The sequence below is a fragment of the Ptychodera flava genome, chromosome 7 (genome assembly GCF_041260155.1).
Source record: "Ptychodera flava strain L36383 chromosome 7, AS_Pfla_20210202, whole genome shotgun sequence".
Taxonomy (NCBI): Eukaryota; Metazoa; Hemichordata; class Enteropneusta; family Ptychoderidae; genus Ptychodera; species Ptychodera flava.
The window spans coordinates 45,968,724-45,991,286 of record NC_091934.1 but is presented as its reverse complement, the minus strand read 5'-3'; the positions used below and the strand labels follow the sequence as shown (position 1 = coordinate 45,991,286).

At 37.1% G+C, this 22,563-nt stretch overlaps 3 protein-coding genes across 3 annotated transcripts in view; 2 read left to right on the top strand and 1 right to left on the bottom strand.

Moving 5' to 3' along the window:
* Positions 1-18,383, top strand: part of LOC139137692 (zinc finger protein 271-like) — a 25,842-nt gene extending 7,459 nt beyond the window's left edge. The window contains 7 exon segments of the mRNA XM_070705920.1: positions 3,956-4,090; positions 4,955-5,031; positions 6,094-6,202; positions 6,892-6,981; positions 10,831-11,102; positions 14,168-14,420; positions 15,601-18,383. Of these exon segments, the coding sequence (XP_070562021.1) occupies positions 3,956-4,090; positions 4,955-5,031; positions 6,094-6,202; positions 6,892-6,981; positions 10,831-11,102; positions 14,168-14,420; positions 15,601-17,390 (2,726 nt within the window). The 3' untranslated portion in view covers positions 17,391-18,383.
* LOC139137756 (zinc finger protein 235-like) lies at positions 11,973-13,222 on the top strand. Its single transcript, XM_070706021.1, is given in 3 exon segments — positions 11,973-12,011; positions 12,152-12,167; positions 12,300-13,222. Coding segments are annotated over 3 exon segments (837 nt in total). The 3' UTR covers positions 13,082-13,222.
* The window catches only part of LOC139137694 (DNA fragmentation factor subunit beta-like), a 16,666-nt gene continuing 11,542 nt past the window's right edge, over positions 17,440-22,563 (bottom strand). Inside the window, exon 6 of the mRNA XM_070705922.1 lies at positions 17,440-21,720. Within this exon, the coding sequence (XP_070562023.1) occupies positions 21,519-21,720 (202 nt within the window). The 3' untranslated portion in view covers positions 17,440-21,518. The remainder of the gene's footprint in view (positions 21,721-22,563) is intronic.

Genomic DNA, 22,563 nt, shown 5'->3' with positions numbered 1-22,563 from the left:
GGATTTTACGTGTATAGCCAATAGAGGCAGAAGTACTGTTGATTATGTATGTGTATCTACTGATTTGTATCGCCATATTTCACATTTTGAAATACCAACAATGGATGGATCTGATCATTTCCCACTGACATGTATTTTAAAGTGTAACACATCGGGTGATCCTGCTTCACCTTTTGAGAATGCACGTATTGCTAGAGGTACTTACAATGGAAAGAAGAATCAAAAGTTTATATCGTGATTTTTTATCAACGCAATACGTGAAAGATAAGCTACATGATTTGCTTATGTTGGTTGATTCTGATGTAAATGTAGTGGTGAAAAATTTATCTGCTCTGCTTGAAGAAGCGGGCAAAAATGCACATATGTTCATGCCTTTCAAAGCAGAAAATGGTATTGCACAGCGCACACAAGCAACATGGTTTGATCAAGAATGCAGGCAGAAAAGACATCTGAAATTCCAGTGCTTGAACAGATTTAAAATATCTGGTGATCCAGCTGACTACGATGAATATTCAAAGGTCAGAAACGAATACACAAAAATGTGCAGAGAAAAGTTGACACATTTCACCAATTTGCAAATAATAGACTGCACTCGACAAAAAATGTAAATGAAATGTGGAAAATTCTTAGTGGGTTAAAATACAAAGGGAATCCTGCAAATGCCATTGACATTCAATCCTGGGGTATGTACTTTTCTTCCCTGTTAAACGTAAATCACGAGGAGGCAAATGTTCAGGAAATTTATTCGGCAGATTTAGGACAGGTTTACATTGAAGAGGTCACTTTAAATGCACCAATTACAGATGTTGAAATCCTAGAAAGCATTCAAAATTTGAAGAAAAATAAAGCAGCTGGGGAAGACTATCTTATTGGAGAATTTTTCAAATCAGCTCAAGATATTTTGTTACCCATTTTAAATAAGCTTTTCAATAGAATTTATGATACTGGTGTTTTCCCTTCAGGCTGGGGAAACGGAATTATTTTGCCACTTTACAAGAAAGGAGATACGGGAAATCCAGAAAATTATAGAGGTATTACATTGCTTAGTGTTTTCAGTAAAATTTTTACGGGTATTTTAAATAAGAGGCTTTATTGTTGGGCAGAAGCAACCAATAAGATCCCAGAAGAACAAGCTGGTTTTCGTAAGAAATACAGTACAATAGATAACATGTTTGTTTTAAATGCACTCATTCAAAAACACTTGTCCAGGAAGAAATTGCCTTTTTATTGTCTTTTTGTTGATTTTCAAAAGGCGTTTGACAGTGTAGAGCACAAGAAATTATTTGAAAAACTGTCTATGTCTGGAGTTGGTGGTAAAATGTTAAACATGATTAAGAGCATTTACAAGGATGTACAATCTTGTGTAAGAGTTCAAAACCAGTATTCAGATTTTTTCAATTGTAATATTGGCGTCAGACAAGGATGCATGCTTAGCCCCTTATTATTTGTTTTATTTATTAGTGAATTACAGTCGTGTAATTACAGTCGTGTATAATGAATGCAGGGTATACAGGGGTGCAAATAGATTATTTGTATGATCTTTTTTTACTTTTGTTTGCGGACGACATTATTTTGTTTTCAAATACGGTAAACGGTTTGCAAAATCTTATCAATGTGCTTTCAAATTATTGTGAGAAGTGGAAACTAAAGGTGAACCTGGACAAAACAAAGATTGTTGTTTTTAAACGAGGTGGAAAACTTGCTAGAAAAGAGAGATGGTATTTTAACGGAAAGCGGATCTCTGCTGTAAGCTTTTACAAATATCTTGGTTTGTTATTTTCTTGTAGGGGTAGTTGGGGTAAGGCAATAAAGACCTTGGCCCAACAAGCGAGTAAAAATCTAGCCGTACTACAAAGGTTTTATTATAAAATCAAAAAGCTGCCGTTATCATTGTATTTCAAATTATTTGACGCTATGGTTACTCCTATTTTGACGTATGGAGCTGAAATTTGGGGTTATAAGCTTTATGACAATGTTGAAAGAGTTCAACAAAAAGCTTGTAAAAATATTCTTTGCGTACGATTAAATACATCCAGAAATGCAGTTTTAGGAGAATGTGGCAGACTACCGGTATTTGTTATAAGTGTTAAGAAGTGTATCAAGTATTGGTTAAAACTGATTCAAATGGAAAACTACAGACTCCCTTTCAGAGCCTATAAAATGCTTAAAAATTTAGATGATAGTGGGAAAATTACTTGGGCAAGTCAAGTACGCATTCTACTGCAAAACTTTGGTTTTCATTATGCGTGGTTGGCTCAGGAAGTTGGAAATCCTGATTATTTTTTGTCTTTATTTGTATCAAGAGTCGCTGAAGTTTCGATGCAAACGTGGCATACAAACATTCATAAGGAAACTTCACTTTATAATTATATTACTTTTAAACATTTGTTAGAACCAGAAAGGTATATTGACATTTTACCAGAAAGACACCTCATATCAGCAGTCGCCAGAATCAGATGTGCAGTAGAAAGCAAACTAGAAATTGTAAGAGGAAGAGAACTAAAAATAGAAAGACAGTTGAGATTATGTAGATTTTGCAAGAAGAGATCTGTAGATGATGAATATCATTTTTTGTTGATATGTGACTTTACTCAAACATTAAGACAACATTATCTGCCTGTATATTACACTGAGAATGTATCCTTTGTAAAATTTATTGAACTCATGAAAAATAGGGATAAGCATGTGATTTTTGGCCTTGCCAAATATATTCACCATGGTATACACAAGAGAAAGTTGTCAGAGAGACCACAAGTGTAAGTGATATAAGTATTGTACGGCGAGTGTGTCTGTCTTTTTGTAGTTTTCTTTTTCGGTAGATTTGTAATTGTTACTGATAGTGTTTTAATCTTTGCCCCTTCAAAAGACTTATGTATTTCCTTTTATAGTTTGTGTAACGAAAGGCTGGTGGCCTATGTTATTGAAGCAATAAATATATTATTATTATTAAAGGGTTAATAACAGATCAACTTTCAAGTATGACTAATAAGCCAATGCAAATCTTTTACAATTTTTAATCCCATCACCCTTCAAAGTATCAGGCAAATCAAATAAAAAAGAGTGTTGCCCCAAAGAAATTCCATCACTGGGGCTCACATTTAAGTATTCTTTTCTTTTCAATAATTTTTGTAGAAAGCAGTCTAAAAACACAGTAAACTTCTATCATGTTTAATTTCATTTTTGTACATACCATTTCTCTTTGGTGTATTGAAAACGTGGTCTTGAAAGTCAGTACAGATTTGTTTCAATAGGATTTATCAGTGAATTTGACCATAATACCAGTGGCAAAAACATGTCTAAAAAGTTACTACACAATAAGCTTTTTTTGTCTCTATAAAAGTTACATGTATTTTTAATATCCAGTTTACAGAGGAAGCAAATAATGCTGTTAAAAAAAAAATGTTCATAAGTAATTGCTTTGTGTGTAGGTCAGCATTATGTTACATAGATTCAGTGGATTGGGAATTGGAGGTGAGAGAACTGTTTGTCTCTTTCAATTCTTTGCTGTGCCATAAAGTTTTTACCTTTGACTGACTGTGGGCAATTTTTGTAGACAGTATAATTCAATTGTTTTCGGGAATCAGCCTATGGCTAGGAATAACATAGTGCAGAGAGCAAACACATTCTTCTGATGGAGAATGAGAAGTGGGGTTGGGAATGAAAAAAATTTAATTGTTGGATAGCTGTTACAGTTCCTTTATAATTTTAATTGGTTGTCTATAGAAGTAAATTTGAATGTTTACCTCTGTAATACCATGGCTTATTTTTTCTCAAAGGAAGATAGATGACTGCCTCTGTTTTAGCTGTGTTTCAGACTTTAGATGGTTTTATTCATACACAAAAGATATCTGCTACTATAATAATTTTGCTTAAGATTCCATGGTTTCTGTGAAAATTTAATTTTTATGTTCTCTGAGTTAAAAATCACTGTAATGCTTTTTCACACACTATAAAGGTCTTGAGGTATCAAAACCTGAGTTCATGAAGGGGCCAAGGGGTAGAAAACGTAAAGCCAAGAAAATTGACAGTGACAGTGAAGATGATGAATGGTTTCCAGGATATGAAAACATGATTATGAAAAAGAAAAAAGGTAAATATCAATATTCTAATAACAATTGATCTCACACAAGTTCTCAAAAAACTGAAGTTCACTGAAAGCTTTGGCAAAAGGTGTGTATGTTTGTGTTTACTATCGATACAGATTTCCATTGACATAATATGTGATAATTATATACATGGCATGAACAAAACAATCTTGATGAAATTTCATTTTTAATGTATTTACACAAATCTTATGTATTAGTGTTGCTTTGCACTGTAATTTGCTGCAAATATGAAATATCTTCAAGAAATAACTGATTTTCATCATGTGAAATATATACGTTTTTCTTTTCTAATTACATATATCTCCCCAAAACATGCTTCCACTTGTTTTTGAAGTGTTTCATCTAAGCTGTGGCATAGTATTGCAAATTTCCTTCTCTTTAGTTTTTGTTTATGGTCCGCTATCCCTACTTCGGAATATGAATAGGGAACACTAACTACTGTTGGGTTCACTGCTGCCAGCTCTGTCATATAGTATCCACGCATAAATTGCAGACTGCAAACTTTTTTGTCAAAATTTCTCTCTCATTACCTCCAATACAGTTATTCCCCCTAAGTATCAAATAAGTCAAGATGAAATGAAAATTTTCTTGATTTCAAAGCCTTCCCAATCTTCCTGTAATTCACCTACTGGTAACTGATGCAAGGGGCATCGATCATTCCCCCTTTACTGTGACCTCCTAGGTGAAACACTGGAATTGTAACTTAAGGATTTTAAGGATTATATGGTGTAAGGAAATATGGCAGTCAATAGTTGCTTGAGTTATAGAAATGCTAATATTTACCTCACTTATATGCTTAATTGAGTCTTCAATTCTTGGTTATTTATATAACATAAAATCACTTTCAGCCAACTTCTCAGCTCCATTCAAACCAACATCTGACAAGCAAAAAGCAACCCCAGCAAGGAAAGCCAAGGACATTCAGGTAATTGCATGGTAACATCTGTGCATATAAATTCATAATTTATAATTTCACAATACAGACAAAACCATGCTTTTTGTAAATGTATTATTTTTGAACTGAAAAACATTGTTCTTTGCCACCTCCTCAAAGTTTAGATGTTTTTGTCCCAACTGACACTGTCTGGGGGGACTTACGTTTCAATACTGCTATATTTTCAATTCTTTCTTGAACTCCTATAGTATTACTCCTCTATGTATTTAAGTTACCATACAAAAATACATGCAAACACAGCTGGGGTTAACTTTGTTACTTAGTGGTCCTTCAGTCCATTTCTCTATCTTGTGATATAACAAGGCTTAACCATTTATGGACCTGCAATTCCTAGATTGTATTGATCATGAAGTTTTCTTTGCTTTTCAGTTTATGTTAGGGTTCAATAGGCGAGGAGGTCAAGGCCGCGTTTGTGTACTGTGATACTTCTAAGGTTTTCACACCGCCGCCATGGTGACGCGTATAGAAAAAATGGAGAGCATGCTGCAATATGCTGCGCTCACTATCCAAATTTGGAAGAGCACCTAAAATGATGTACTAATACCTATGAAGCAAAAATACTGTTCCACTTCCTCAAAAGAAACACATGCAGTTACTCTAACACATTCACATCTCTTTTGCGACTGCCAACTAACGTAAAATGGACAGCGAGAGAGATATGTAAGTGTTAAATAAAAGTATTTGTTGAGGAAACGGCAACTCTTACAGTATTTTTAATCATTTCAGATGCTCCTTTCAGTTTGGAAAGTGAGTGCAGCGTATTGCAGCGCTCTCACCACTTTCACCATGGGCGGCACCACGGGCGGTGGTGTGAGAGCCCATAGAAGTGTCACGTTACACAAACTCAGCATAGAACTCCTTGCCTATGGAACCCACAGCTACATCTGCATATTATTCTATCCCAAGGGATTGCAAGTAAATGTCTTGATTAGATAAATGTCAAAGCACAGTCTGGTGATGGAACGACTGTGGTCAAAGCATCTCTTTTCTGTTAGATTTTCTTTAGTTTGACACAGTCATTTTATGTCACAGGAAAAAAAGGATGAAACACTGGACAGAAATGACCAATCTTCTGACAAAAATGTACACAGACACACTCTAAAGAAGAGAGGAGCCATGTCATTAACCATAGTTCCCAATGGTAAGTACATATTTAAGGTAATACACCTTGACATTGAAAAACTAAAACTTGGGCTCAAAGTTTCCATTGGCAACCTTAAGCCATTCCCTTTAGCAATCAAGATTAAAAAATGAGGGAGCATCCAAAAGTTGGTGATGGAAAAAGGACTTAATAAATATTTACCAACTCATGATATTTAAATGGCAGCCATCCCTATGTAAACTCTACAGGAAAAACTTCAGTGTTCACAAACATGAGCTTGTGACTCCATTAGCTTCAAAATATGGCCCCAAGAGTCTAACAGTATTGTAAAAGATTTAAGAGTCTGGATGTCTGTCCCCAAGGGACATTATACTTAACTAGAGGAATGTGCATTGATTTTATTCACTATACACATATACGCTGATTTATGAAAAAGATAACAGGACAACATGATTTTCTCCACTACAAATATTGAGTCTGATGTAATGTTATAGCTAAAATAATGTTCACATCCAACAACAATATTCCTACAGGTGATAGATAGAATATTCCTCATACATGTAATGGCAAGTTATTAAAACACTGGCTCCAGTTACTTGGCATTTTCTTTCATCAAACTGATATCATAGCTTTTTATTATTTAGAATCTGCATTGCGCTTTTAGACTAGGTATAGAGCTAATTATAACTGTAATACACTCAATTGTACAACATGGTATTTTGTTTCAGACAAAAAGGTTTCTAGTAGATATCCTAAACGACAAGTAGAGAAGAGAAGTTACAGGGAGGTTGAAGTTCCTCGTGATGACCACTTCATATGTGAGTATTGATGATTTCTGATGAAGTTATCCACAAATAAGAAAAGTAAATTAAAACAGGATTGATTTCTATAAGACAATTCACTTGTGAATTTTTATATTTGAGAATTGAAGATCTACAACAGTTGCATGGGTAGTCAGCTAAAATATAGCTATTGGAAACATGCACAGGAGAATAGGCAAAAAATAAGGAGTTATAGTCCTATCGGGGATGCTACTGTTTGTGTGATGTGAACGAAATACCTTTGGATTAGTAATGGTGTAACGCTATAGAATCATTCTCGCGAGCCACTGCATGATTTCTGCTCTGGGAGCCAAGGCAAAAATGAAGCTCTAGCAGATTGTGTTTGGAGAACGCAGAAGTATGAATGGGGGTTAATTAATTATTCATTAGAATGTTTCATATGAATTAGCCAATCACAAATTCGTTTACAAAGTCATGTTGGGTCATGTATTGATTTGGTATGTCATAGGAACAATAACTCTCAGGCTCTGAGATCCTGTTTCCGCTGCATCTCTTCCTATATATGTAGCACTGATTCTGACAGCTTTCAAAATTGACACTTTTTCTGTCATGACTGAGAGCAGTGCCGACACCTAGCCTGCAACCAACCTGGCCCGCTTCAAAGTACGTCGCACAATTAGAATACATGTGATACAGCATGATTAAGAGAGCCGTCAATGTGAAGATGAATTGATCCATACAGAAACTTTTAAACATAACTAAAGGAAATTTACGATCAATGGTTTTGACAAACGGGTCTCAAACAGTGGTTTTGTGTTAGGCCTGTGGCTGGCAACACCTGTACACAGCAGTGCCTGGTTTGCCATGGGACCAGCTAGTTCTGACACTGACTCCCATGGATCAGCCAGAGGTGGCAGCTTTATTACAGACAAGAAGAGGAAAGTATACAGTACACATTATACCAGGGTGCGGGAGCAAATGAAATGAAATACCCGCGTCACCTGTGCATGCCGTCCAGGAAAAACCAGAGGTAAAAAACCTCTAAGATAAGGGAAATTCTCTGGAAACCTGTGTCCGAAAACAATGCATAACACAGGACCACGGGGTGGTGTCGGACTTCACCACTTTTGTTCATTCCCTCAATACATAAAACAAAACAGCAACATTGTTTTTTGATGATAACTTGGACGAACCCGTCTGTAGGCTGCTGAAGTGTCTGGCTAGACTGTTTATCTACTTCCTAACTTCCCACTTAAAGCTCCATAGCCCCGCGTCAAATTCACGTAACGCAAAGACATCAATTTCTCTCTATACTATCGAACCGCGAGAAATTATATGTCTTCTCTATACTCTCATTCTAATAAATGAATTACATTCCACTCCATTCATTCATTAATGATGGATCAGCCAGAGATGGCAGCTCTAGACTTCATTAAAGAAAGGGAAACAAAAAGATACCCGACAGTCCCAAGTTTTTGGAAACCGTCAGTCGGGATTGCAGTGAATCGTCCACGTAGCCATCCTTTGCTATCTCAGATCGCCATCGACTGTGATGTTTGAAACATCTGTCATTCCCTTGAGCGTTGGCCGCAGCTGTGGCGCCTCCAGCTCTCAAAGAATGTAACCCTATGATAGAACTCTCTCCCGCTACCTCTTTCAATCTGTTTACGATAGTTTCCCTGGCCCTGGTATAACTCAAAGGTTTCTTCTTAGTTACCCGCTTAATACCACTGCGTGTGTGAAAAAATGGTTGAAACAAAAACTCGTTACTATCAATAACAATATTACATAGACTAATATAGCGTTGCACATTAGCGTATGGACATGCAACAGTTCCCAACTTGGCTATTGCTACTTCGTTCCCTTTTCTATATTGGTCAGTTTTACTTGATTCAATGTTGAGTATCATATGATCACTGTGAAACCTAACGTTACTACATATCAGACGACTTAATTCATCAAAACGTAGAAATGCTTTGAATGCCAATCTTATCATAGCAATGCATCTCTTATTGCTACTATGTCCGTAGAATGTTCATATTTTACACACGGTGCTGTCATCATTTCTGGCGTTACCGGATCCTTGCGTTGGATAGGTTTGCCTCGGTTAAGTTCGTAATAACGGGTGAGACGTTGGACTCTCGTTTCCGGTTATTTCATGTGCCCATTTGATGCCATATACTGCACCAGTCACCACACTAACACTTTGTTTACTTTCTATAAGCATCGTTATGTATAATGCTACATGAATAGCATTAGCAGGTATAGTGGGCTCACATTTTTTCTTTCCGCCCGTTCTTTCCATTTCTTAAATGCCCCGAAGTACTTTGAAGTTGTCCTAAAACTTCTAGAATCTATCAATCTACTGGTCATCCGAGTCGCAATGTCTCTCATTTCTGTGTCCATAACCCCATGCTCTTCCAGCTCGCCCATGACCACACCTTGCATATTCAGACCTGCAATAAAAAATATATGGCCACTAATACTAATGGCTTTTGTATGACGTTCGCGAAACACAATGGGTACAGCCAGCCTGGTAGCATAGAGACTTGTCATTACTGGTCTTATGTAAAAAAAAAAGTCTTTTCTGTGAAAAACATTATTAATTACGTCTATTTAGTGTGGATATAGTGGTTTGTGTCCAAAATCATTACAAACTGAAGAGGTTTTAATATTAATTACTGGCAACATTATTTTTAGGGTAAAATCTATCCCCAGTGAAAATTTCATGTCCGCCCTCAAGTATTTTAATGTAAAAATTTTGATTTTTTTTTTTGGCTGTTGGTTGAATAGTTGAGTGGTGCAAGATCGCTTAATTTGATTTGCTCTTGTGTTCATAAAGAGCTGCCAGTAATTACCACAGGAAAACTAAGTTAGATATCTCATATTTTATTTTTTGTTGGTTTAATGCAAAGTGACAGATCACAACATGTTTTTAAGCATTGGTGTAAGGGGCCGTGGATAATTGAAACATGCCCATGGTAAACGAAACTAAGTGCGTTTGTCCTCAACTCCCCTCCCCCCTCCCCTAAACAAAAGTTTGGAAGTGAGAAAATCCAACCAAGCCTCATTCTGTATCTGCATCCAACAATCGGTGATAATTAACGTCACTATGAAATCACGCATACACTACCAACCGTCGCACACCCCCTCTAAAATCAATCTCTGTTCAGTGCCAACTCAATGATGCAACCAATAGAATGAAATGGAGTATCAAAAATGATTGTTACGTTATTTTACTCATGCACTGATTCACATGTACCGTATGTCAAAAGAATGTTGGTGTAGCGCCTGTGCCGTACTGGCCTGCTACACGTCAAACAATTTAGCGATATTATGCAATACAGAAAAACGCGTAGCAAGATGTTGCGATAGGAAAACTTGTAGTGCGATTTTTGCGCACAGTACTCGAAATACACCAAACCCCCTCCCCTAAACACAGAAGTTGCATTTACCGTGCACGTGTTTTAATTATCCACGGCCTCTAAAAAACTCTGTGCATTCACCGCATGGTGGACGTATTCAAATATTAACGGTCTATGCTCATGATGATATGTTGCATGCAAATGAACTGTTGGCTGTCTGGCTGGTTAATTGAAAATTTATATTGTAGAGGTAAGGAGTATTTAGGTCATAAACCAGGGGCATTGATTATAAGAAATAACGGGCTTATGTCAATATGTTTAGAGAAATAAATTAAGAAATGTTACCCTAGGGAGTACAAAGGAATAAAAATTTAATTTAATCATCATGACTTCAACATTTGATAAATGTGGCAATTGAAATAGAAGTCAAGTAACAATAAGAAGTGTGTACAATTGAAGTTAAATAAATGATTGACATTGTAATGTGCATGTATGTATATTTGTACTTTTTTATTTACAGATTGTGAAGACTGTAATGCGTTCTTTGAGGATGATCAGTGTCCTACACATCCATTTCAAATTATTCACGATAAAACTGTCCCTGAAAACTTTGAAGGAAGCAATGCTAGGGCAAGTTTACCAGATGGTTTGAGCGTTGGAATATCCGGAATAAGAAATGCTGGTCTTGGCGTCTGGTGTGAGACTTCTTTTCCAAAAGGTGTTAGATTTGGTCCGTATAAAGGAGAAATAGTGAATGTTGAAAAGGGATATGATAGTGGATATGCATGGCAGGTAAAGAGATTTGAAACTAAGGCTGCGTTCACAAATAACGATTAGGGGGGGCTGGAGGAATCGTGATTGAAATCTTATTTTCAGATCCCCCCTCAGTACCGTAAAAATTTTCAAATGCCCCCCCCCCCCTCTATATGGTCAAAATTTTTCAAGTCCCCCCCCCCCAACTGTCACAGGCCTGCATATTTGTGAAGGATGTGAGCGCAGAAAAAATAAATACGTATTGCGCCGTTCCGCTCACAGGTGTTCAACACTCCCTGTTATAGCACTTTGTATAGTAATATTCCCAAGGCAAATTATTGGTCTAAAAGCCAACTTGAGTTATTAGTCCAACTCTGGCCAGGTCAATTGCTCCTGCCGAAGAGCACACAAAATTACAACCATGAGAGAGTAGGCAAATTGTGAATTCTGGCTAATTGCCGTATTGTAAAAAACTGAGCACAGTGACCTTCCAAAATTTGTTTCAAAAGTACAAGACATACATGAATTAGATGCTACTCAAAATTGACAATACTGGAAGGTTAAGATATTCCATCAAATAAATGTTTTAATCTCTGAAATTTTGGGTGTAATAATTGCAAATTTGGTTAAAAAATAAATAATTCCATTTGGTCACACATTTTTTCATTTAGTCTATACTGTTCAAAGTTTTATTTTTGTATTATTTTTATGACAAGAATGTGAAAATTTAGAAAATCAAGCATGGTGACCCCATCTTTATTCTTTAATATTTGATTATTTTCATATGCCAGAATTCAAAAATTTCCATGTGTTCTTCCATGTGTTGCTGTCTGGCCTGATCTTGTTTACAAGTACCGGTATGTTTCACTGTCATGAGCGTCATTTGACTCAAACTCTTCTTCAACTACCATGTATCTCAGAGTAAGAGCTATCTCTGTCACTGCTCAGGTATGCAGTGATAGTGACACTGCAGTTAGGAGGCAGTAAATGATAGTGACACTGCCCGCAGGGAGTAGCTATATTAACTTTGATAATTTTGACAATATTTTTGTTCAGTTTATACAACTGTGTTCTTGTTCTCCCTTCAGCATGTTGAATTGTCCAGTATTCAGCTCACTATCATATACGCAGGCTTTGTCAACAAACTGAATATTGTGTGGTTGAGCATGCTGTAGGGAGATAGCAAGAAACTGTAGTTGTTATATTGCATAGAAATATTGCAAAAATCATCAACAGTTAAATCATCAACTATTAAGAGGTTTACACAGTCAGGTCATCTACAGAAACACCAACGCATTCACACTGGTGAGAAGCCATACAAGTGTGAGTACTGTCAGAAGAGGTTTACACAGTCAAGTAATCTACAGACACACCAACGCATTCACACTGGTGAGAAGCCATACAAGTGTGAGTACTGTCAGAAGAGGTTTACACAGTCAAGTAATCTACAGAGACACCACCTTATTCACACTGCTGAGAAGCCATACAAGTGTGAGTACTGTCAGAAGAAGTTTACACAGTCAAGTAATCTACAGACACACCAACGCATTCACACTGGTGAGAAGCCATACAAGTGTGAGTACTGTCAGAAGAGGTTTACAGCCGCAGGTCATCTACAGAGACACCAACGCATTCACACTGGTGAGAAGCCATACAAGTGTGAGTACTGTCAGAAGAGGTTTACAGCCTCAAGTGATCTACAGACACACCAACGCATTCACACTGGTGAGAAGCAGTCACTGTCAGAGTAGTGAGTGAGTACTAGCTGTCAGAAGAGGTTTACAGTGTCAAGTAGTCTACAGACACACCAACGCATTCACACTGGTGAGAAGCCATACAAGTGTGAGTACTGTCAGAAGAGGTTTACAGCCGCAGGTCCTCTACGGATACACCAACGCATTCACACTGGTGAGAAGCCATACAAGTGTGAGTACTGTCAGAAGAGGTTTACAGCCTCAAGTGATCTACAGACACACCAACGCATTCACACTGGTGTTAAGCAGTCACTGTCAGAGTAGTGAGTGAGTACTAGCTGTCAGAAGAGGTTTACAGTGTCAAGTAGTCTACAGACACACCACCGCATTCACACTGGTGAGAAGCCATACAAGTGTGAGTACTGTCAGAAGAGGTTTACAGCCGCAGGTCCTCTACGGATACACCAACGCATTCACACTGGTGAAAAACCATACAAGTGTGAGTACTGTCAGAAGAGGTTGTCATCAACAGTTGCAGCTTCTGCCCTGTTACTAGGCTTAAGTTTGGTTTTTTACGACAAATCACAGATTTTTTTCGAGATAAAAGCCATGAAATGTGACAAAATGGTTCTAGATTTTAATGACCAACAACATTTGGATGACATAAAAATGGTATTCATTTTTCATTGAATTACCTACAAGAACTTGGAATGGAAAATGTAAAACATAAAATTTTCAAGTCCCCACCCCTACACGTAGAGCAAAATTTCAAGTCCCCCCTCTACTACCCCCAAAATTTTCGAATCCCCCCCTGAATTCCTCCAGCACCCCCTAACCGTTTTTTGTGAACGCAGCCTAACATGTGAATCAGACTAAAACTATATGCATGTCTAGAACAGCTCTGACTGCAGTGTATCAAAAGAGTTTTGTGTATTGTGGTTGAACGTGACCAGAACACCCTGCAAATATGTCAAACTTCAAAGCTTTGTCAATCTTTACTTAAGCTGTGTCACTTGTACCAATGCAATGTAGGAAGTGAAGAGTAGTTTGGTACTTGAGTATATACATTGAGCATTTATGTAATGTCCTTATTTTTAAAAAAAAGGAATTTCCATCTTGATAACCTGTTCTTGAATAGCTCCTGTAATTTCGACCATTACTGGTACATAACATTCAAATTTACAAAATGTCAAGGTAACTTTTCATTCACATTATAACTTGTTTCAAATTTTGGATGCAGGGTGAAAATTTTGAATTCAGCCCCAGTAATTATAATCACAATATATTTGTTTTTCAATGGACATTCTTGCTTGAAAAGGACAACAATGTAGTTACAGTTTTCGTTTTGAGCTGATTGTGTGAAGTTAAAATTGTCACTTAGATAAAATTGGAATGTACTATTTATTTCAGATTTCTGGAGAAAATAGAAACAGTGTTTTTCTAGATGGAGAAGATGAAATGAAAGCAAACTGGATGAGATTTGTAAATTGTGCTCGAAATGAAATAGAACAAAACCTTGTAGCTTTTCAATACAGAGGACAAATATACTACAGAAGTTATAAACCTATACTCAAGGATTGTGAATTGCTTGTGTTCTATGGAGAAGAATATGCTAAGGATTTAGGAATCAGTACAAACTTTGAAGATATGAAATCATCAAAAGGTAAAAACTATAATTAATTTATAAATTCATAGTTAATATACCTGTTTGATGATAAAAAATTGAGTGTCAAGATGATGCACTGTGACAATGTATACAAAAGTTTAATGATGTAGATCAATGACAAAATGTGAAGAGTGAAATTTTCAAGGGTAAAAGAGGCAGGGCTGAAGAAATCTTGCCAATAGTGAATAGTTTCACAAATCAACATACTTTGTAGGTCCAGATGCTTCACTACTCCACCTGAAGGGGACTAAGGGAACCTGATTTTTTCTGTAACAAATATTGGGCCCAGGACAGCGGAGTATACTGAAGTTTTTCTAGGAGGTTCGCTTGGATAATTCCCCTCTTAAGCTAATCAAACTATTTTTAGGGCTTGGTCTGGGTGTATATCAGGCTAAGAACATGTGAGTGTGTTATGTATTTGGACACCGGTTGTAGTATATTCACCCTATATACATTAACTAGTGTTGAGTGATGGAAGCCACCGGATGAGACACTATCTCAAGTATCCAATAGTAACCAATGACGTGAAGTTTACTTATGAGACTATGTTAATAAAGTAGAATTCTAGTCAATAGCTATACTGTATGAGTAGTGTGTCTTTTGATCTAATCAAAAGTGCACTAAAACACAACACCGGTGAATATGTCTGTCGCTAATTTTTCGTTTTCGATAATTGTAATCTTCATTGAAATCAGTGAACTTGAATAAGAGTTTTAGAATACTGTCTCAGATTTTTTTTTCTTTGAGTTTTTTATACGAAAAAAATCTGAAAAAAATACCCCCAAAGTGCTACCGAATAACACCATTTTAATCTTTATTTTTCAAAAGCTCCAACGGCAGGAGGGGGGACACCCCCCTCCTCACCTCCCCCCGCGACCGCTTGCGCGGCCGCTTGTGCGGCTGCTTTGCACCACATCATTTTGTGCTACATCCCCCTTCCCACTGACCACAGCATTACATGCATACAGTGTAACATGTTGTCCTCCAATATGGTCATTTAAATCTGTAACTCGCTAAATGGGAAAGCCCACTATTAAAGACGCCTGCATGTTTATTTTCCCCTAGATTTTGGTTAAGCCCTAACTGTTTTATGTAAGTTTCAGTCATACTTGTATTTTAATAATTAAGAACACATTACAAGATATGAACTATATATACTTTTTATGATTCTCAACAGGTTTTCATGAACTCCTGCAACACAGAATGCCAGACCTCTGCAAAGTTTTGAAGATGCAACGTGGTGTTATGCCTCAAAAGTATAAAGTTTGTGCTGAGACATTTCAACATTCACATGATAATCAAAAAAACAAACGCATTCATGCTATTGAGAAGACATACAAGTGTGAGTACTGTCAGAAGAGGTTTACACAGTCAGGTCATCTACAGAAACACCAACGCATTCACACTGGTGAGAAGCCATACAAGTGTGAGTACTGTCAGAAGAGGTTTACACAGTCAAGTAATCTACAGACACACCAACGCATTCACACTGGTGAGAAGCCATACAAGTGTGAGTACTGTCAGAAGAGGTTTACAGTGTCAAGTAGTCTACAGACACACCAACGCATTCACACTGGTGAGAAGCCATACAAGTGTGAGTACTGTCAGAAGAGGTTTACACAGTCAAGTGATCTACAGAAACACCAACGCATTCACACTGGTGAGAAGCCATACAAGTGTGAGTACTGTCAGAAGAGGTTTACTCGGTCAAGTGATCTACAGACACACCAACGCATTCACACTGGTGAGAAGCCATACAAGTGTGAGTACTGTCAGAAGAGGTTTACTCAGTCAGGTACTCTACAGACACACCAACGCATTCACACTGCTGAGAAGCCATACAAGTGTGAGTACTGTCAGAAGAGGTTTACACAGTCAAGTAATCTACAGACACACCAACGCATTCACACTGGTGATAAGCAGTCACTGTCAGAGTAGTGAGTGAGTACTAGCTGTCAGAAGAGGTTTACAGTGTCAAGTAGTCTACAGACACACCAACGCATTCACACTGGTGAGAAGCCATACAAGTGTGAGTACTGTCAGAAGAGGTTTACAGCCGCAGGTCCTCTACGGATACACCAACGCATTCACACTGGTGAGAAGCCATACAAGTGTGAGTACTGTCAGAAGAGGTTTACAAAGTCAAGTAATCTACAGACACACCAACGCATTCACACTGGTGATAAGCCATACAAGTGTGAGTACTGTCAGAAGAGGTTTACAGACTCAAGTGATCTACAGACACACCAATGCATTCACACTGGTGAAAAACCATACAAGTGTGAGTACTGTCAGAAGAGGTTTACACAGTCAGGTCATCTACAGAAACACCAACGCATTCACACTGGTGAGAAGCCATACAAGTGTGAGTACTGTCAGAAGAGGTTTACACAGTCAAGTAATCTACAGACACACCAACGCATTCACACTGGTGAGAAGCCATACAAGTGTGAGTACTGTCAGAAGAGGTTTACAGCCTCAAGTGATCTACAGACACACCAACGCATTCACACTGGTGAGAAGCCATACAAGTGTGAGTACTGTCAGAAGAGGTTTACTCGGTCAAGTAATCTACAGAGACACCAACGCATTCACACTGGTGAGAAGCCATACAAGTGTGAGTACTGTCAGAAGAGGTTTACAGCCTCAAGTGATCTACAGACACACCAACGCATTCACACTGGTGAGAAGCCATACAAGTGTGAGTACTGTCAGAAGAGGTTTACTCGGTCAGGTACTCTACAGACACACCAACGCATTCACACTGGTGAGAAGCCATACAAGTGTGAGTACTGTCAGAAGAGGTTTACACAGTCAAGTAATCTACAGAGACACCAACGCATTCACACTGGTGAGAAGCCATACAAGTGTGAGTACTGTCAGAAGAAGTTTACACAGTCAGGTCATCTACAGAAACACCAACGCATCCACACTGGTGAGAAACCATGCAAGTGTGAGTATTGCTAGCAAGGATTTACAATTTCTAATATTCTGCACTGACACAAATGTGTCCATGTAGCATTAATACAAACACATTTAATTTATCAAATGCTTGTAATAATTGTATATTGTAAAAGTTTGTCCAATTTGTATGGTAACCTATACCCATTGCATACAATCCCACTTTATGAAGTTAAGTTTTTACCATTTCTGCCAAAACCTAATGATGCATTTTTATTAGCACCCTGTGATCAAGAATGAAATGTTATGATGTTCTACAATGTTCTTGTAGACACAATTGTTCCATCACAGGGTTTGATTTTAGCATACATTATCTTAATCTTTATGGTGGGGTGCCAAGAAATAGTGAATGCAGAGATAATAGATCATTTGAAAATTATTTATACATATTATTTTAAAAAATTGTAAATTTCACCAAGGGTACTATTTAAATTGTATACTGAATTTTTGCTTGCATCAACTTGCATTAATTAATCAACTGTTTTATGGCTGTAGACATAAGGACAAAATAACAAAAGAAACCATGTTAGGTTGTTAAAATAAAATTTTACTCCATAATTTCAACACGTAATGTAAAAAAGATATGTACATCAAGCCTTGCTCTTGTGAAAGACTTTTACACATTGTTTTCCTTTGAAGATAGAATGCACATAGGGAAAATATTCAGACTCAATTTTCAACAATACTTTTCTTATCTACGGCTTGTTGGGCTCATTTTAAAGATATCTGCAAAATAAAGTTTTCAACATCTTTATTTTGTATAAGGCCAAAGTAAGTAAATTCTTTGTTTTGCGTCCACTCAAAATCCCAAAAGGTACGCGGGTAAGCGGTTAAAAAACACACACAGAAAATATAACACAAAATCAGTTTGCCTTTTTTGGACAATTTTTCTCAAACAACATGAATACTCCTGTTATAGTATGACACACTGTATGATCGCTGTATGCATTTTCATGACAAATGGATCAAAATAAAGTCATTCTTCGACGTTTGCTTTTTTTTCTTTTAGTTCTAGATTTTATTCTTGTGCATTCAAAGTGTCAACATGTCAATAAAATTGCGCAGCACCTTTACAGCCTCATCAAATTACTTGGACAATTTGAGGAATGGGTACACTATAACGGTATACAGAAGCAGTCTTTTGTCTTCAAGTTCTTGCACGTTTCTTTCAAGTTTCTTGGGTAATGTTTATGCTCTGATGGAATGTCATAGTTTTGCTGAAAGGTGCCTCTGTTTTGAAACAGGTAAGTTGTAGCCTCTGCATTCAATTTTACAAAGATGGGGCATCAGAGAGAACAAGACACTGGCGATATTATTAACAAAAGTCTTCCCTGTAGCTTCCTCGTGACAATCCGTAAAACCAGCACCTTTCCTTTCCATCAAATCAATGAAATCATTTCGTAATCGCCAGTCTCCACGCACAGACACATCAGACCCAAATTTAGGTGGACGCTTCACATCTATATTCCTTGCACTTTCAAAGTAACACACCCAGACTGATTGAAAAGATGAAGTATCATGGCATAAATGGAAATATTCTACAGTGGGTCAAAGCTTGATTGACAAATAGAAAACAGCGAGTAGTCATAAATGGATGATCATCTGAATGGAGAATACATCACAAGTGGTGTCCCACAGGGTTCAGTTCTTGAACCAGTACTCTTTCTAATCTACGTCAATCACACTGGCAGTGAAATTAGTTCTGAACCCGAGAAATTTACTGACAATACCAAGACATATCACCCCTTGGGAAATTGTTAGTAGTGATCCTGGAATTCTACAAGCTGATTTGGACAAGCTACAAAAAATGAGTGAACAGTCTGGTGGATGCATATTGGCTACAACAATCCCTTCCATAAATACTCAATGAACAATATTTCACTGGGACGTACAACTGAAGAAATGACTTGGGTGTTCTACTTCATCCTACCTTAAAACTTTCCAGCAAGTGTGATAAGTTTGCAAAAAGGCAAACAGAATGCTTGATCTCATCAAACGATCAATGTCGATCAAATCAAAAATGTCATTCTTCATCTTTACGAGCAACTTATGAGACCACAGCTCGAATATGCGGTACAAGCTTGGTCACCATGACTACAAAGGGACATAAACATCTTAGAAAAAGTGCAACACAGGGCAACAAAATAATACCTGAACTCAAACACTACAATTATCAAAATAGAATAAACAGCTTGGTTTAACAACACTTGAACAAAGAAGAATTCGCGGCAACATGATTCAACTCTACAAAATTATCAAAGGCCATGACCACTGTAAGATTAACCTTTCATTTGAGTTAGCAGCCAACTCGAGAACTCGCGGACACTATATCAAACTTCATAAACTAACCGTTTGACTTATAACACAAGGAAGTACTTTTTCAGCAAGAGTTGTGGACACCTGGAAAAGATTACAAGCCGATGTCATTAATGCAGAAAGTGTGACCTCCTTCAAGAGCAGCTACCTATTACAAGTTTTAGCTTTAACAAGAGGGATTCTAATATACTTTCCCTTACCCAAACTGAACAAAAAAACACGTAAAGGCATTTCGTTTACAGGACTGATCATTGGTTTGTTTTTGTTTCAAGTTAAAATGGACGAATGAACCAAATTTTTGGCAAACCTGAAAGACCGATAAGCTTCAACACTTTCCGATTTTTCCGTCTGCTATAAGTTTACTCTCTGAGTCGTGGTACCCAAGTCCGATTGGACTGAATCTCTCTCTGTTCAAGTCCCGATTGCTCGCAATGGCCTAGCTGCAGTACAGTAGCTCGAGATTTTGCTATATGGTTTTGCCGTCTGACCCAAATACCAAGGCAAAACCTCGAGCTACTGTACTGCGGCTAGCAATGACCATGCTCGCTATGCCTTCAAGTTGCCTTGCAAAGGTTTCCTGTTTTGTAACTTCGATTATTTCCCTGCTTTCATCCATTTCTTATCGTGACGGCAATGCCACAATAGGCAAAGCCACAACAGACAGCGAGAACGTGAGGCGGCGAGTATCGACAGGGGTAAATGTGTAGAGAGTACTGTTTTACGTCACCGCATGGTTCTTTAGTGAAATCTGACTACCGTAAAGGAGTGTTTCGTCGTGAAGTTAAAGCAATGACTTGTTTTTGCGGCAAAATAGCGCTACCAACGGCGAAATTTTGAAAGGAAAATTTGTGTTTTTTTTCCGAGAAATCTCCAAAAACCTAGGCGGGCGCGGACGCAAAACAAAGAATTTACTTACTTTGGCCTAATCAGAAAATTAGTGAAATGTTCCTGAAGTTTGCAAATGACTTGAAATGTATGAAGAAACATTGCTTGTTGACCAAGCAATGAAGATGCACAACGATGTGTTTACCAAAAGTACTACTGTAACAGAAACTACCGTACTCTGTCAGCATTTTTTAGCATCCTATTTTGTACAGATATAAATTTTACCATTTAATTGACCAGTTATGCATACAATTTTCAAAAAGACTTCTCATAGAAAATTTTTCATGAACATTTCAAGAAAATGACAAAGTTACAATCACACATTGCAACTCTTATTTAGATATTCAACGAGTGGTGACGTGGTCATTATGTCACAAGTATTTTCTGAGCTGAATGAAGAAACATATTAAGGAATAATATACTTATCACATGCACAAGCCAAGAATTGTATATTTTTTGCGACAAAACTAAAACACGAGGACTCAAAAATTTGCCTAGTTGATGTATTTTGTCAGACTCTAATAATCATGACTAATGTTCACGATATTTTCACGTCAGGCACATTTTGATCGTGGGAGAAATGCTGGCCGCCATGTTGTTTGTTTACATTGACAAGCACATGGAAAATCGACGCAACAAAAATTGATGACATAGACGCGGGTTGTAATGACGTAGAACGACCAGAGAATAAATTCCGTATGTTTTGTCCAGAGACAACAAACTTGGCTTGTGCATGTGATAAATGCAAGTTATTGGAATGTGCTAATAGGAATCAGTCAGATCGGCATTGTCCTGTGTAGTCTTCTACATAAATGCTCTGAAAATAGGAATACAGACCAATTGAGACTGCAGTAATTTTTAACATAAGAAATGTTACATTTTGCTTTGTTGATATAGTATTGTTGAAAAAAAACTAAAAGTGTAGTTCCTTGTTTACACTTTCTTGTAAAATCTGTTTGTGTCACACTGATATCCACTATGCGTCTCCTTTTTGTGACAGGCTATATGCACCAGTTTCAAGTTTTTAGTTGTGAACAAAAGTTGATAGAAGTACAACCAGTTCAGATCTTTGCCCTTTGGAATGTTTTCAACTGCAATCATTATTGAGGGAAATACTTCTCTTGATTTTTCAATTCTGTTGAAGAATAAATGATGAGAAAATATTAGAATTTATTTCACTTTAGGAGAGTTGCCCTCTCCTACCATTGAGTGATATGATGTGAACATGTTCAATGTAAAGTTATTAATACAGTGTAAAAGTTGAATTGTAAATTTCTGATCTTATAACAGAGAAATAATAACTTGATTGCTAAAGTCTTTTGAATTTGACTTTTGATGTATTTTGCATACAGCTGCATTCAACAACAGTAGAAGAGAATTAAACATTCTCTCAGTGAGCTGCACAGTCAAGGATTTGTTTATCTGATGAGCTTTAAATCACCTTACGAGAAATCGAGAAAAGCAAGACGACAACAAACATTTTTACGTTTTTATTTCAATTCTATGGAGAATTTTCTGGTTTAACAGATTGAAATAGCCAAACAAGATAATGTAGAACACCAGTTTGTTTCAGTCTAGTTCATGTAAGATGTAAGATAGGTACTAGTTGCGTCCTCTTAGACTCCAGTGAATTTAGTTTTTCTCAAAAACGTATGTTCAGAATAGTAATATTTGCCTAATTCAGTCTTTTAAAATTAAGAATTTGATTTTTCATACAAGAAAGAAGTGTTCCTTTTAAAATGTACTGTTATAAATAAAGGTTGTTCAATGGTATTTTGATGTGTGTCGACATGTATTTGTGAAAAACAGGTGTTGTCTTTGCCTGAATTATATTCAGACTTGAATTTTTACATTTCTTTTATTATCTACCAAAGTCTGCACAGTGATCCCTGGTGTTTTGGTTAAAAGTTTCATTCAGGAAAGTTTGAGCAAATGTTGAAATCTCACATTCAAGGCACATACTGTGTTAATGTTTCCC